This window comes from Rhinoraja longicauda, chromosome 22 (assembly GCF_053455715.1).
Source record: "Rhinoraja longicauda isolate Sanriku21f chromosome 22, sRhiLon1.1, whole genome shotgun sequence".
Taxonomy (NCBI): domain Eukaryota; kingdom Metazoa; phylum Chordata; class Chondrichthyes; order Rajiformes; family Arhynchobatidae; genus Rhinoraja; species Rhinoraja longicauda.
The window spans coordinates 38,349,258-38,366,392 of record NC_135974.1 but is presented as its reverse complement, the minus strand read 5'-3'; the positions used below and the strand labels follow the sequence as shown (position 1 = coordinate 38,366,392).

The 17,135-nt window shown below is 44.0% G+C and overlaps 1 protein-coding gene across 4 annotated transcripts in view; it reads left to right on the top strand.

Moving 5' to 3' along the window:
- Positions 1-6,379: 6,379 nt before the first annotated feature.
- Positions 6,380-17,135, top strand: part of LOC144604586 (myosin regulatory light polypeptide 9) — a 48,619-nt gene continuing 37,863 nt past the window's right edge. For 3 of the 4 annotated variants that reach the window (XM_078419208.1, XM_078419207.1, XM_078419205.1), the window contains exons 1-3: positions 6,380-6,463; positions 11,033-11,076; positions 14,912-15,112. In XM_078419208.1, the coding sequence (XP_078275334.1) occupies positions 14,929-15,112 (184 nt within the window). In that variant the 5' untranslated portion in view covers positions 6,380-6,463; positions 11,033-11,076; positions 14,912-14,928. The remainder of the gene's footprint in view (positions 6,464-11,032; positions 11,077-14,911; positions 15,113-17,135) is intronic. The other variant, XM_078419206.1, reaches the window with a different exon arrangement.

Below are 17,135 nucleotides of genomic sequence, written 5' to 3'. Positions count from 1 at the left end.
GATTTAATAAGAATCTGAGGGGTAACTTTTCACACAGAGTGTGGTGGGTCTATGGAACGAGCTGCCAGATGAGGTAGTTGAGGCTGGGACTATCCCAACGGTTAAGAAACAGTAGGACGGGTACGTGGATAGGACAGGCTTGGAGGGATATGGACCAAATGCAAGTAGATGGGACTAGTGTAGCTGGGACATGTTGGCCGGTGTGGGCAAGTTGGGCTGAAGGGCCTGTTTCCACACTGTATCACTCTATGATTCTAATTTAGGCTTAGGTTTATTATTGTCATGTGCACCAAGATACAGTGAAAACCCTTGCTTTACATACTATCTCCGTAGACAGTCCAAAGTCTACAATCGAAAGGAGGTGAGTCAGACAGCACTCTAGCTTATGGAGGACCATTCAGAAGTCTAATGACAGACAGGAGAAAGCCTTTCCTGAGTCTGGTGGTGTAACTTTCAAGCTTCTGCACCTTCTGCCGGAAGGGAGCAGAGAGAAGGAATGACTGACGTGGAACAAGTCTTTGAGTATGTTAGCTTCTTTTCCGAGGCAACTTGAAGTGTAGATGGAGTTGATAGTGGGGAGTCTGCTCTGTGTGAAGGAGTGGACTACATCAACAACACTCTGCAATTTCTAGAGGTCTTGGGCAGAGTCCTTCCCAAGCCAAGCTTGAAGCAACCCAACAGTAAGCTTTCTATATTGATTTTTATAAAACTGGAGACATGCTGAATTTCCTCAGTCTCCTCAGGATGTAGAAGAGTTGGTGTGCCTTCTTGGATGGTGCAACAATGTGGTTGGTCCGTGATAGATCATTGGTAATATTAACACCAAGAAACTTCAAGCTCTCAACCATTTCCACTTCATTGATGCCGATTGGGGGATGTGCTCCACCATGTTTCCTGAAGTTGATAATTAATTTCTTAATCTTGATGACATTGAGGGAGACGTTATTGTCCTGACACCTTGTCACTAAATTCTCTATTTCCTTCCTGTGCTCCGTCTCTTCATTGTTCATAATTCGGCCACCACAGTGGGTGTCATCTGCAAACTTGTAGATAGCGTACAGCTGAATTTATCCATATAGTCATGAAGGGAGTGTAGAAGGGGACTAAACGCATCCCTGTGGGGTACTGTAGAGAATTATTGTGGAGGATATATTGTCACCTATCCTCACTGATTGTGGTCTGTTGGTCATGAAGTTGGAGAAGGGGGGAGTTGATTCCTAAGTCCTGGAGTTTGCAGATGGACTTGGATGGGAATATGCTGTTGAAAGCAGAGCCACAGATAATAAAAGACTGAGAATAGAAGACTGAGAAGTAGGACGTCGAAGGTGGTTGTCTCTGGACTGCTACCTGTACCTCGTGCTAGTGAGGGCAGGAATAGAGAGATCGGGGATATAAATGTATGGCTGAGGGGCTGGTGCAGGGAGCAGGGATTTAAATTTCTAGACCACTGGGATCTCTTCTGGGGTAGGGGTGACCTGTACAAAAGGGACGGGTTACACCTTAACAGCAGGGGGACCAACATTCTGGCAGGTAGGTTTGCTAGTGCTACAAGTGTGGCTTTAAACTAAGTAGTGGGGGGGAGGGGTTGACAAACTGGGAATATGGAGATGGAGTTAAAGGGGAAGCAAATACAGGAGAAATTGCAAAGGACTCTCGAATGAATGGGGAGGGAAGTTCTAGAAGGGATAAGAGGGTAAGGGCAGGGCCAATTGTAACCGGTGTTAGAGGGGAGGTGAATACGGAAATTAAAGTGTTGTATTTAAATGCGCGAAGTATAAGAAATAAAGTGGATGAGCTTGAGGCTCAGTTAGACATTGGCAAGTATGATGTTGTGGGAATCACTGAGACATGGCTACAAGAGGACCAGGGCTGGGAACTGAATAATCAGGGGTACACAACATATAGAAAAGACAGACAGGTGGGCAGAGGGGGTGGGGTCGCTCTGTTGGTGAGGAATGATATTCACTCCCTTGCAAGGGGTGACATAGAATCAGGAGATGTAGAATCAATATGGATAGAAATTAGGAATTGTAAGGGTAAAAAGACCCTAATGGGAGTTATCTACAGGCCCCCAAACAGTAGCCTCGACATAGGGTACAAGTTGAATAAGGAGCTAAAATTGGCATGTCGCAAATGTAATGCTATGGTGGTTATGGGAGATTTCAACATGCAGGTAAACTGGGAAAATCAGGTTGGTAATTGACCCCAGGAAAGAGAGTTTGTGGAGTGTCTCCGAGATGGATTCTTAGAACAGCTTGTACTGGAGCCTACCAGGGAGAAGGCAATTCTGGATTTAGTGTTGTGTAATGAATTAGAGCACATGGTATTGGAGGTAGGGTACTGACATGGATAGAAAATTGGTTGACAGAAAGCAAAGAGTGGGGATAAATGGGTCCCTTTCAGAATGGCAGGCAGTAACTAGTGGGGTACCGCAAGGCTCGGTGCTGGGACCGCAGCTATTTACAATACACATTAATGACTTGGATGAAGGGATTAAAAGTACCATTAGCAAATTTGCAGATGATACAAAGCTGGGTGGTAGTGTGAACTGTGAGGAAGATGCTATGAGGTTGCAGGGTGACTTGGACAGGTTGTGTGAGTGGGCGGATGCATGGCAGATGCAGTTTAATGTGGACAAGTGTGAGGCTATCCACTTTGGTGGTACGAATAGGAAGGCAGAGTATTATCTGAATGGTGTCAAGTTAGGAACAGTGGACGTACAACGAGATCTGGGTGTCCTAGTGCATCAGTCACTGAAAGGAAGCATGCAGGTACAGCAGGCAGTGAAGAAAGCCAATGGAATGTTGGCCTTCATAACAAGAGGAGTTGAGTATAGGAGCAAAGAGGTCCTTCTGCAGTTGTACAGGGCCCTAGTGAGACCGCACCTGGAGTACTGTGTGCAGTTTTGGTCTCCAAATTTGAGGAAGGATATTCTTGCTATTGAGGGCGTGCAGCGTAGGTTTACTAGGTTAATTCCCAGAATGGCGGGACTATCATATGTTGAAAGACTGGAGCGACTAGGCTTGTATACACTGGAATTTAGAAGGATGAGAGGAGATCTTATGAAAACGTATAAGATTACTAAGGGGTTGGACACATTAGAGGCAGGAAACATGTTCCCAATGTTGGGGGAGTCCAGAACAAGGGGCCACAGTTTAAGAATAAGGGGTAGGCCATTTAGAACTGAGATGAGGAAAAACTTTTTCAGTCAGAGAGTTAGTTGTGAATCTGTGGAATTCTCTGCCTCAGAAGGCAGTAGAGGCCAATTCTCTGAATGCATTCAAGAGAGAGCTAGATAGAGCTCTTAAGGATAGCGGAGTCAGGGGGTATGGGGAGAAGGCAGGACGGGGTACTGATTGAGAATGATCAGCCATGATCACATTGAATGGCGGTGCTGGCTCGAAGGGCCGAATGGCCTCCTCCTGCACCTATTGTCTATAAACAGGAGTTCTTGGTATCTAGTTGTTCTAGAGGTGCATTTGCGGCGAGAGAGATGGCATCTGCCGTGGACCTGTTGCAAAGGTAAGCAGATTGCCGTGGATCAAAGCTGGCTGGGAAGCTGGAGTTAATGTGCACCATCACGAGTCACTCAAAGCATTTTGTGATGGTGGATGTCAGAGCCACTGGACAGTAGTGTTTAAGGCTACCTTACCCTTCTTTGGCACCGTGATGATAGTGATCTATTTGAAGATGGTGGGAACGTTAGAATGGAGTAGTGAGAGGTTAAAAATGTCTGTGAATACCTCTACCTGCTGATCTGCACAAGTCCTGAGGATGGGAAAGGGACCAGTTGTTTTCTGTGGATTCACTCTCAGAAAAGCCGATCTTACATCTGCCACAGTAACCGCTGGTGCAGGCACATTCGAGACTGGCCCGGCGCATGGCATTCCACCATCGATCCTCTGTTCAAATTGAGCAGAGAATGCATTGAGTTAATCGGGGAGGGACCCATTGCTGCCAGCGATACTTGTCGCCTTCACTTTGTATCCCGTTATAGTGTAAAAGACTTGCTGCAATCTACGGGATCTATGTCATTGTATGCAGGTACAGCAGGCAGTGAAGAAAGCCAATGGAATGTTGGCCTTCATAACAAGAGGAGTTGAGTATAGGAGCAAAGAGGTCCTTCTGCAGTTGTACAGGGCCCTAGTGAGACTGCACCTGGAGTACTTTGTGCCATTTTGGTCTCCAAATTTGAGGAAGGATATTCTTGCTATTAAGGGCGTGCAGCGTAGGTTTACTAGGTTAATTCCCGGAATGGCGGGAGTGTCATATGTTGAAAGACTGGAGCGACTAGGCTTGTATACACTGGAATTTAGAAGGATGAGAGGAGATCTTATCGAAACGTGTAAGATTATTAAGGGGTTGGACACGTTAGAGGCAGGAAACATGTTCCCAATGTTGGGGGAGTCCAGAACAAGGGGCCACAGTTTAAGAATAAGGGGTAGGCCATTTAGAACTGAGATGAGGAAAAACTTTTTCAGTCAGAGAGTTAGTTGTGAATCTGTGGAATTCTCTGCCTCAGAAGGCAGTGGAGGCCAATTCTCTGAATGCATTCAAGAGAGAGCTAGATAGAGCTCTTAAGGATAGCGGAGTCAGGGGGTCTGGGGAGAAGGCAGGAACGGGGTACTGATTGAGATTGATCAGCCATGATCACATTGAATGGCGGTGCTGGCTCGAAGGGCCGAATGGACCCCTCCTGCACCTATTGTCTATTGTCTATTGTCAAGAGATTCCAGCTCGATCCGGAATTCTCTCTTGACGTCCTTAATGGCTCTATGTAGTTATAGAAAGACTTCTTGTACTGTCTGGGTTCGTTCCACTTGAATGTTGCAGAATGGAGTGATACGGTTTATGCACAGGTAGATTAGAGATGTCTTGGCATCGTGTACGGCACAGACATTGAGGGCCGAAGGGCCTGTTAACGTGCTGTACTATTCTATCTTTTATTGGATGATGGAAATCATTGTGAAAGATTTCTGTGTTCACAAAGATAAACATTTAAAGGATTGTAACATGTAGATGGCTTGGAAGAAATGGAACAACTTACATCCAAAGAATCTTTGTTCTCCATGAGCAGGGTCATGCTTTGGCATTAAAGCTTGCCTGAATAACCTCGCTAAAGAATAAAAAGAAATGGCAGTCCTGAAAAGCAATAAAAAATGTGTCCAAAATACAATACTGACCAGTGGAATACCCATATCACAATAACTATCTTGAAATTCTAAGACTCAACTCAAAACATGGCGGGAGAACATTTTGAGGAAGAGGACTTTTCACCTGATGAAACACTCCCTGTAACATTCCAGTTAAATACAGATTACCAAGACATGCAAATTGAGAACTCTGACTTTTTTTTCAAATTTGGAAGGTACCAGATTCAGTTTTGAACACATGCTAAGTGAGACCAGCCCAATAAGAATCCAATACTCTCATGCTGGGGTGGTATGGTGAGGAAGAAATGGACAGGTACATGGATAGGAAAGGTTTAGAGGGATATGGCCCAAACATGGGCAAGTGGAACAAGCGTAGATGGGGATAGACACAAAATGCTGGAGTAACTCAGCGGGGCGGCAGCATCAAGTGAGAGAATGAATGGTGACATAGGATCGAGATGCTTGTTCATACTGACTAGCGTAGATAGGGCATCTTGGTCGGCATGGGCAAGTTAGACTGAGGGGCCTGTTTCCATGCTATTTGACTGTACGATTTGGACGACTCCTCGCAGTTCATCCAAGGTTTCCAGTTGGGGAACACATGTGTTGTTTACTTTAGTACACAGTCTTCTATACACTTGCTGATGAAGTCTGTGACAGCAGTTGCATATTCGGCTAGGTTAGCCGCAAAGTCCTTGATATGGTATAAGTACTTATGTTTTATTCATTCTTGCTTGTGTTTATGTCCTATTGATAATTTTAAACTGTTTGGACACTTCATGTGCAAAATATTGTTGATAAAATAAAAACTCTAAACAACTGCTGATAAAACAGTTAACAAATTGGTATGATAGTTACAGCAATTTTGACCATAGCATTATTAACAACACAAGCAAGAATTAATAAAGCATATGTACATATACCATATCCTTTTAAAGCAAATTAAACAGACTGGTATTCTAAGTAGATATAAGTGCCCCTCTTGTGTATTTCTGCATTATAAGTGTTTGTTTGGCTTCCATAGGGTTTTCAACTATATAAGGCGTCTTATCTGTTTATGTGGATTTCCTTGGACTTAAATGCCAAAATCCATTGTACAAAAAGCTATTTGGCAGCAATCCAGTCAGCATTCTATTGCCTTGTATGGACAAATGTCTGGAATGGGAGGGGAGGGAACGTAATCAGATGTCACTAGCAATTGGACATTGAGCGCACATGACTTGTGCATCAGCCCAGGCAGAGCATATACCGACTGGCACAGCTCTGTTCACTCTCCCCTGGAAGAAAATTCTCATAATTTTTTACCACAGGTAAGAAGTGTTTGAACATATATATCGTTCAACAATTAGTACTTTATTGTGAATTGGAGAGAAGCCTTCCTGTGTTAATTTAGCAAAGAAGCCTCTTTAGTTGAAGCTTTACCAAAGTTAACTTTTACAGAACTTATGAAAAGATACACCAGCAAGGATACATTGATTCAAACTTTACAGACTACTGTAGCTTTTCCCCCTAAATTTAAACACAAAAGATGGAGAAAGTTGAGGAGATTTACAATTTTCGTGGTTTGCTGTTGAAAATTGTATTTTCATTCAGAGCATTTAATTATTAACATCTACTTTACAGCATGTAAAGAGTTGATATTGAAGATTCCCCCCTGCTTATATATATGCTGACATCTTAAACACAGCAGGAACCTTTTAATAGCAAAATTGTTAACATATTCCATGAGCACCATTTCTGATCACAGTGGAATTTATTGCCAGAGGACACCATTCTTCCTCCCTCTTTTGCCGAGTTGAAGGCTGCAGATGTTTTTTTTCAATAATGAGGAACAACTTACAACGAGTTGCTTTTAACTTAATGTCAACTGTTATTGTTTAAATAGTAAAAAACGTTTGTGTATGATCCTACGAGCATGCTCTGTGAATCAATAATCACTGCATTCTTCTACGTAGAGAAGTCAGTACATTTAACAGTGATTAGTCGAGTTATCTAGCACTGGTCTGGTATTCAGTTTAAACCAAGGATTGTTGTTTGCATTCCTGAGCTTCCCAGCAGCATAAAAATGCAGTTGTTCATTTCTTAAGTTCCTGATGATTTTTTGGCTAAATTTGCCCCAGAACGAAGAAATTGCCAGGACTCGAGGACCTGAGTTGTAGGGAGTGGTTGGGCAGGCTGGGACTTTATTCCTTATAGCGCAGGAGGACGAGGGGTGATCTCATAGAGGTGTACAAGATCATGAGAGAAATAGATAGGGTAAATGCAGAGTCTTTTACCCAGACCGGGGGAAATCGAGAAACAGTGGACATAGGTTTAAGGTGAGAGGGGAAAGATTTAATGGGAACCTGAGGGGCAACTTTTTACGCAAACAGTGGTAGATGTATGGAAGGAGTTGCTGCAGGAGGTAGTTGAGGCAGGTACAGTCACGGCATTTAAGAAACATTTGGACAGGTACACAGATAGGATAAGTTTAGAGGGATATGGGCCAAACGCAGGCAGGTGTAGATGGGGCACGCTGGTTGGTGCGGTCCAGCTGTGCCAGAGAGCCTGTTTCCTTGCTGTCTGACGATAACCGTTTGCAGCCTGGGAGGATGAGGAACACGAGGTGCCTAAAATGTGTAAATCTTCCCTGCATCAGAGTGAAGAAATACTTATTTTTAGAGAAGGATTACAATAAAGGTTCAGATTAAAGTAATAATTGAAAAAATAGAGCAGGAGAGAAACGGAAGAGATTGCAGAACCTGGAATTTTGAACAAAAAACAGAACTGAAGAAATTTAACAGGTCAGGCAGCATCTATGAAGAGAAATGGGCAGAGAACATTTCAGGTCAGGATCCTTCTAGTCCTAAGAAGGGATCTGATCCAAAATGTTGATCTGCCCCTTTTACCTCTGTAGCTGCTGCCTGACCCACTGAGTTCCTGCCACAGTTTGTTTTGCTGGAGCAGGAGGGATTTGGGTTTGAATGCCTGGACAAAATTACAACAATTATATTTTGTATGGTATTTCTAACATAGAAGCCAATCCAAAGTAGTACACATATTTGTGGGCAAACGCTAAATAATAGATATTTTAGGATCAATGACCAAACGTTTGGTCAAGATTTGGTTTTTACCTTGCAGTAGAAACATAGAAACATAGAAAATAGGTGCAGGAGGAGGCCATTCGGCCCTTTGAGCCAGCATCGCCATTCATTGTGATCATGGCTGATCGTCCCCAATCAATAATCCATGCCTGCCTTCTCCCCAAATCCCTTGATTCCACTAGCCCCTAGAGCTCTACCTAACTCTCTCTTAAATCCATCCAGTGATTTGGCTTCAACTGCCCTCTGTGGCAGAGAATTCCACAAATTCACAACTCTCTGGGTGAAAAAGTTTTTTGTCACCTCAGTTTTAAATGGCCTCCCCTTTATTCTAAGATTGTGGCCCCTGGTTCTGGACTCGCCAACATTGGGAACATTTTTCCTGCATCTAGCTTGTCCAGTCCTTTTATCATTTTATATGTTTCTATAAGATTCCCTCACATCCTTCTAAACTCCAGTGAATACAAGCCTAGTCTTTTCAATCTTTCCTCATATGTCAGTCCTGCCATCCCAGGGATCAATCTTGTGAACCTATGCTGCACTGTCTCAATTACAAGGATGTCCTTCCTCAAATTAGGAGACCAAAACTGTACACAATACTCCAGATGTGGTCTTACCAGGGCCCTATACAACTGTAGAAGAACCTCTTTACTCCTATACTGAAATCCTCTTGTCATGAAGGCCAACATTCCATTAGCTTTCTTCACTGCCTGCTGTACCTGCACGCCAACTTTCAGTGACTGGTGTACAAGGATACCCAGGTCTCGCTGCACCTCCCCCTTACCTAACCTAACTCCATTGAGATAATAATCTGCCTCCTTGTTTTTGCCGGCAAAGTGGATAACCTCACAATTATAATAATAATAATAATAATATTCATTTATTGTCATTGCAACGAGTACAACGAAATTAAAAAACAGCCAATCCTGACGGTGCGTACAAACATATATGCAATAAATGCAAAAACAAATAAATACATAAATACAATTAAATTAAGTACAAGATTTTTTAACGGTGTTGCCTAGTGCACAGGTAGTGTTCAGTTCTCGTATGGCCCTGGGGTAAAAACTGTTCTTAAGTCTGTTTGTTCGGGATTTGATTGACCTGAAACGTCGACCAGAGGGCAGATGAACAAACAGACGGTGGCCGGGGTGGGATGGATCTTTTATTATTTTGCCTGCTCTACTGAGGCAGCGCAGGCTGAACAGGTGCTCCAGGGAGGGCAGTGAGCAGCCGATGATTTTCTGGGCCGTCGTGATGACCCTCTGAAGGGCCTTCCTGTCCTTTTCTGAGCAGCTGGCATACCATGTGGTTATACAGTATGCCAGCACACACTCTATATTATACTGCATCTGCCACGCATCTGCCCACTCACTCAACCTGTCCTCCTAACATCCCTGCAACCTCCTAACATCCTCTTCACAGTTTACACTGCCTCCCAGCTTTGTGTCATTCGCAAACTTGCTAGTGTTGCTTCTAATTCCCTCTTCCAAATCATTAATATGTATGGTAAACAGTTGCGGCCCCAACAACGAGCCTTGCGGCACTCCACTCGCCACTGCCTGCCATTCTGAAAAGGACCCGTTTACTCCTACTCTTTGCTTCCTGTCTGCCAACCAATTTTCTATCCATATCCGGTAGTGTAGAAAAATAAATGGGATGTAGAAACCCTAATCACAATGAGAGGGAGCCGAGGGTGCCAGGGAAGGAGAGACAGGGAGGGCTGGCAGAATGTGAAAAAAGTAGGGCAGCAGGAGTGAATAGAGGCGGGACTGGAGGTATAGGGGTGAGAGGGATGGAGTAGGGCTGGGAGTGCTGGAGCAGTGGATGCTGAGAGGCATGCAAGGTGTGGATAGAGGAGGTGGTGGAAGAGTGGAGCCGGAGACAGGGCCCGGGAAGTGAGGAGAGAAGGGCGAGGGATTGGTGAGAAAGAGAGTCCAAGCTTTTGGGATGGGTGAGAGGGAGTCACAGGATTTTGGGAGTATGGGCCAGAAGAGCAGAGAGAGAGAGAGGTACGGACAGGTAGGGCTGGAGTGAAGGAGAGAGCCAAAGGAGCGGGAAAAGAGAGAAGACCCCAGGAGTGAAGAGAGCGAGAAGGCCCCAGCAAGGAGAGGGATGGGCGGGGAGGTAGGGAAAGAACAGGCGGGAGGTATGCAGAAGAGTGAGCAGCGGAGGATTCAGGGGAGCAAGTGCCAGAGGAGTGGGGAGAGAGCGCCGGAGGAGTAGGGAGAAGGAGGGCAGGAGTGGGAGAGATGGGGGAGGGGGGTGATGAGGTGGTTAAAGTGGCCTGTGGATTTGAGAGATAAGAGCCAATGAGCGAGGAGTGAGAGGGCCAGGATGTGTTGGGAGACAAGGCCAATATTCGAGCAGAGAGGTCCAGAGGTGTGAGGTGTTTGGGTGAGGCCGGAGGAGTGAGGTGTTTGGGTGAGGCCGGAGGAGTGAGGTGTTTGGGTGAGGCCGGAGGAGTGAGGTGTTTGGGTGAGGCCGGAGGAGTGAGGTGTTTGGGTGAGGCAGGAGGTGTGCGGAGTAAAAGGGCCGGAGATTGGGCGATTGGGCGTTGACGCGCCGGATGCCCATTGGTCCGCGCAGCCCCGCCAACACATTCAACTGCGGTGATTGGGGAGTGTCGCGCGGAACACAGCGCCCCCCAGTGGGATGCCGATTCCAAGCATTTAGCATGCAAGCATTTAGTGCGGGGCCCTCCAAAGTGGGGGGCTCGTAGCAAATGCTACTTTTGCAACTATGTTAATCTGGCACTGACTGGAGATATTTACATGATTCCTTTCACATCTCTTTCAGCACGCCCTAAAGTGCCTCGAAACCATCAAAGTTCTGTTTTAAAGGTAGTAACTGCTATACATGCTTTCATAATCTCTTAAAATCCATACACCATTTTAGTCTCCAAAGTATCAACTACTGCACACCACGCATATGCCAATTATCAATGCCACAATTTGTAGACAATATATTAGGTTCCACACATTCCACACATCAAATGCAATAAATTTAAGAACTTGAATAAACTTAAGAATAGAATTGTGTTGTCTAGCTCCATAAGTTTAAATGAGTAATACATAGTTTCTTTTTGGCTCAGTGGCAACACAAACTATGAAAGTCCCCAGCTATTTCATCTCAACCTGGTGGTGTGAGAAGTGCTTGATTTAGAGATGGACACATTATCTGATCACCATTCACTGAGTAATACTGGCAGTGGAGACAGAATCAGCTCTGCCAATGATCTCTTCATTTTGGTCAAATGTGTTATTCACACTGTCCAATGTTTGAAGAGCAGAAGTGGACCCGTCTTCCAGAATCTTAGAAAAGTTTCGGGGAAATTTGATGTGAATTGGAAAAAAATGAGCAATTCCTTTACAACAGTGGATTTAATCAGGCCTGAAATGAGGCGTTTTTTGAGATCATTATACGGTGGACTGAGGTTAAGCATGATTAAACGATGGACTGAGGTTAAGCATGATTATACAATGGATTGAGGTTAAACATGATTAAACGATGGACTGAGGTTAAACATGATTATACGATGGACTGAGGTTAAGCATGATGCAAAATCAAAATGTTACAAATGCCAATCTGATGCATGGTCACCACCCAACCCATCACCTCCACAAATGCTGCTTGACCTACTGGGTTCCTCCAGCATTAGACGTTTTGCTCCAAACTTCAGAATCTGTAGGTCTCGTGTCTACAAATGACAGCATTAAAGATGAATGAAATTGTCTGTTTTTTAATATTTATGCTCTGTGATCTTGATATATGGAATGCTTATAATTTATTCAACGTTATCATTTTTCAGAAATAAAACAATTGGATAATGTATTTAAGAATACACAGTTGTCTTATTTATGAAGTGTAAAAGTTATTAAGTGCTATTAGTGCTTATTAGTAATTATGAGATAAATATGAAGATCAGTAAGACATTATCAGCAGGGTTGACTATAGTAATGTATGGGCATTTATGTTCAATAAAGGCCCCTTTGGATGCTGAATTAGATGCAAATAAAGAGTTATACTCTACTTGATTATCTAGAATGATTGCCTTCTATCGATGGGGCCAGATTTGCATTATCTCCATCAGCTAGTAACAGAGAAACATAGAAAATAGGTGCAGGAGTAGGCCATTCGACTCTTTGAGCCAGCACCGCCATTCAATAGAATCATTGCTGATCATCCAAAATCCGTACCCCGTTCTGGCTTTTTCCCCATATCCCTTGATTCCCTTAGCTCTAAGAGTTAAATCTAACTCTCTCTTGAAAACATCCAGTGAAATGGTTCTTCTGCCTTCTGTGGCAAAGAATTCCACAGATTCACAACTCTCTGGGTGAAAAAGTTTTTTCTCATCTCAGTCCTAAATGGCCTACCCCTTATTGTTAAACTGTGACCCCTGGGTTCTGGACATCGGGAACATTTTTCTTGCATCAATCCTGTCCAATCCTCTAAGAATTTTATATGTTTCTATAAGATCCCATCCTACTAAATTCCAGTGAATACAAGCCCAATCGACCCATTCTCGAGCTCCCTCTCCCCCTAGTCGCAACAGGAACAAAGTCCCCCAGTCCTTACCTTTCACCTCATCAGCCATCGTCATCAACACATAATGTGTTATGTCACACATCTCAATCGTTGTCAGACCAGAACCAAGCACTACTAACTTAACATTGACCCTAATGCAGGGTCAGGATTAGAAGGGAGCTGCAGTGAGCAATGAACCATATCTTAGTACAAGTCAAAAAGGAAAAACTTGCAGTTGCCAAAAATCTGAAATGAAAACAGAAAATGTTGTAAATATTCAGCATTTCAGGCATCATTTTTGAAGGGAGAAGCAGAGTTAACATTTCAGATAAACATTTTCCTGAGGTCTGAAGAAAATAATCAACATCAGATGTTAATTCTTTATCCCGCTCCACAAATGATGCTTGCTTGTGAAGTATTTCTGCAATTTCAGATTTTATCTCAACAGTCATTATTTTTAGGGAAAAGGGCAGGGAGAAAAGCAAAAGGGGGAAATATGACGATTAATTGTTCCTCAGGAATAGGAAGGGAATGATTGCAATTAAATTGTAGAGCACTACATAGTGTAATGGCAGCCATCCCCCAACGAAAAAGTAACTGAAATTTATTAAACAAAGTTTTCCCAAATGGACAACAATTATCTAATAATTAAATGTCTGAAGTCACTCTTAAAATTATCCATCCTTACGATAAAGACCTTTTTACACCCTTACTGATGCATTGTTTCTTCATCGGCAGAAGTAACTTTTTAATGGCTAGTTAAATATCTATGTTCTCATTAATGGGCGTCAAGTAGAGAGGTTTACTCAAGTTCAAACTCAAAACCTAATTCAGCCAAGGCCCACCTAAACCCAACCTGAGCTCAAGACTCATAATTTAGTTACAATTTAACCTTTGCTGTAAATACAACAATCTCAAATAACCTCTTAATCGTCTTGGAGATGAAACACCGAATATTGATTAAGAACAGAGGTCACATGCACTGGTATTTAAGCAAATCATCCTCACCTGGATCAAATACAGAGTCTTAACCCAAACCCAACTTGTAAATTTGTTAGATTACACAACCAGGCAATATAATTGGGACCAAACGGGTTTAGGTCATGCAACTGGACTCTAACACAGTCAAGCATGTTCCTGTCCTCATCGAGTGCAAAACTTAACAATCAGTAAATACAAGAGAATCTTCCCACCCCACACAGGGACTGCCCCTGTACTACTCCTCTCCCCATGCTGACGGTAGTTGACATTGGTAAATCTAAGATCAAGTTTGGAACCTCAGCTGGGAAATGGTTCACATGCTTTAGTTGAAGGTCATCCAAGAAGCAAAAGTACAGAATGAAATGTGACTCTCTGAATGATAAAATGATAAATCATCAATGATAATAGGGGAATGACTGGCATGTATTTTCACAGAATGCCAAGTATTATAATGCTTAATATAAACTCTGGGAACAAAATAGACAGCCTATCATTGGACTCATTTCATTATAATTGTAATCAAACTTTTAAAATACAACCCAAAATGTTTCAAAATAGTTAACATGCACACATCATTAACTTAAATCTTTTCAATGTTTCAATAGCAGAAAATAAAAGTTACATTAGATTAGTTTAGCTATACTCCAACAAAACTGGATGAATATAGCAATTAAAATATTCCTTTTATGAAGAAAGGTCGTCCAGCTTCAAATATATAGCTTTACAAAATCGTTTATTGCCCCAATTAGCTGGAAAAGATTGATTAAAAAAAGTGAACATACCTCTGGTAATTAAAGAGCTTTACAGTTAACTTACAATGAAACAGCTGCACTGTTGTCAGATAAAACGAGTTTCTGTGGGAAATAAAAGGCTTTTTATGGTATTTAACATGGTAAGCTTTATAAAACTATGTAGTGGGTTTTGGAACATTTCCCAAATTAAGAGATTGATCCTTGTAATTACTTCCCAGGGAATGTGGCTGCAAAAAAATGAGCAAGTTGAACTTAAAGTTTAACTCCTTAATGGGTTCAATAACTTGATGGTTTCCTCAAAATAAATCATGTCTTCTTAACATTACCTTCATTGCTAAAATATAAATCCAAAGTGGCTGACAGCCTGTCTATGATTTTTTTCACAATAAAGCTTTTATCATGTGTTCTTTATCTGCAGAGCATTAAGATAGCAACATGTCCAGCAAAAGAGCAAAGGCAAAGACTGCCAAGAAGCGCCCTCAGCGTGCGACTTCCAATGTGTTTGCAATGTTTGATCAGTCTCAGATCCAGGAGTTCAAAGAGGCATTCAACATGATAGACCAAAACCGTGATGGCTTCATTGACAAAGAAGATTTGCATGATATGTTGGCTTCTCTCGGTAAAGTTGTTCAATATCATCTCTAAAATGAACATAGTTTTCAGAGGAACTGAGGCTTGCACTTATGAGTCAATCATTTAATATTTGGCCTTTAGACTCACTCTTTGAACAGTTTACATAAAGTATAACCAATCACCAATAACTATTTATGGAGAAGGGTCCTCGCCCGAAATGTTGCCTGTCCATTCCCTCCACAGACGCTGCAGGGCCTGCTGAATTATTCCAGCACTTTGTTTCTTGCTTGACTATTTAAAATATTTTGCTTGAGATTATTTATGCAATACATTGGTGAAAAGCCTTCCACCAACATTTGTGTGGTTCTGCTGATAGATCGGCCCATGACCCATCTATAGCGGAGGGATGAGAACGTTGACTGAGCAGAGCCACAGCCACAAGATAAGTGCAGTGCACTACTTAAGGAAGTAGCCCCAGAAATAGTGGATGCATTAGTGATAATTTTTCAAAACTCTTTAGATTCTGGAGTAGTTCCTGAGGATTGGAGGGTAGCCCCACTTTTTAAAAAGGGAGGGAGAGAGAAAACAGGGAATTATAGACCAGTTAGCCTAACATCGGTAGTGGTATGGCGAGTCCGGAAACTTGTCCTTTGTGGAAGAAGTTTATTGCGACAGCAATATTCGTATACAAAGGTTTAACAACAAGATAACGGACAACCATCAAAAACTCACTGTCTTCTTCGAAGACGTCTCCGAACTAACTCTTTTCGGGCGCCAAAAGCGCACATGAGAACGCTGTCCAATCAGCGATGTCGCTCTCTGGACCAATCCCTACGGTCGCGCTCACACGTGACCTTGCTGGCCAATCTGAGGGTTCGACGACCAGGACCATTCTCTATGGTCGCTACATGATCCCCCCCAGAACCCGAGGTACGGAACCTAGCAGGGAGCCGGATTTCGCGACCATAACGAGTAAGGAGAGGGGCCGCCTGAACCACAGGAGCCGGAGATTCCGGACTTGGAGGAACCGCCGGAGCGGGGGGTCCTGGACTGAGCGGAACTGACGGAGGCCGGCCTCTCCTAGGGGGTTGGCCGACCAGGACTGGTTGATCTGGATCCAAGTGTGCAGGTTTAAGCTGGGACACCTAGACGAGCTCACTCCTGCCGCCCACGTCTAAGGTGAAGGTAGCCGTCCCCTTACGCAAAACCCGGAACGGCCCTTCATAGACCCTCTGCAACGGGGCACGATGGGAATCCTTTCGCAAAAACACAAATTCACAGTCCTTCAGGGAAGGCGGTTCATGTACCATGGGACACCCATGACGTGAAGTCGGAACTGGGGCCAGGGAACCCACCCGTGCCCGGAGCGATGCTAAGACTGATGGGACTGGAGGCAGCTGGTCTGAGGGGTCCGGAAACAAATCCCCGGGTACTCGAAGTGGCGAGCCATACACTAGCTCCGCGGACGAAGCACCGAGATCTTGCTTAGGAGCAGTCCGGATGCCCAGAAGGACCCAGGGGAGTTGGTCTACCCAGTCCGGGCCTTCAAGCCTTGCACTGAGGGACGCCTTGAGTTGACGGTGGAACCTCTCCACAAGCCCATTTGCCTGGGGGTGGTATGCTGTAGTGTGTTGTAACCGAGAACCGTACAGCTCGGCTAGCGTGGTCCAGAGGGACGAAGTGAACTGTGGCCCCCTGTCGGTGGTAATAACTGCCGGAACCCCGAAACGTGCTACCCAATGGAGGGCCAAAGTTCTGGCACAAGAGGCTGCCGAGATATCGGACAATGGGAAAGCCTCTGGCCACCGGGTGAACCGATCCACTACCGTGAGGAGATGCGTGTAGCCCCGGGAGGAAGGCAAGGGCCCGACTAAATCCACGTGAATGTGGAAAAAACGAACTGCTGGGACCTCAAACTCCTGTACGGGGGCTGGACATGGCGCTGGACTTTAGCGGTCTGGCAGGGAACGCAGGCACGTGCCCAACCCGCTACCTGTTTACGTAGGCCATGCCAGACAAACCGAGCTGCTACCAAAGCAGAGATGGAGCGGATGGACGGGTGCGCCAGC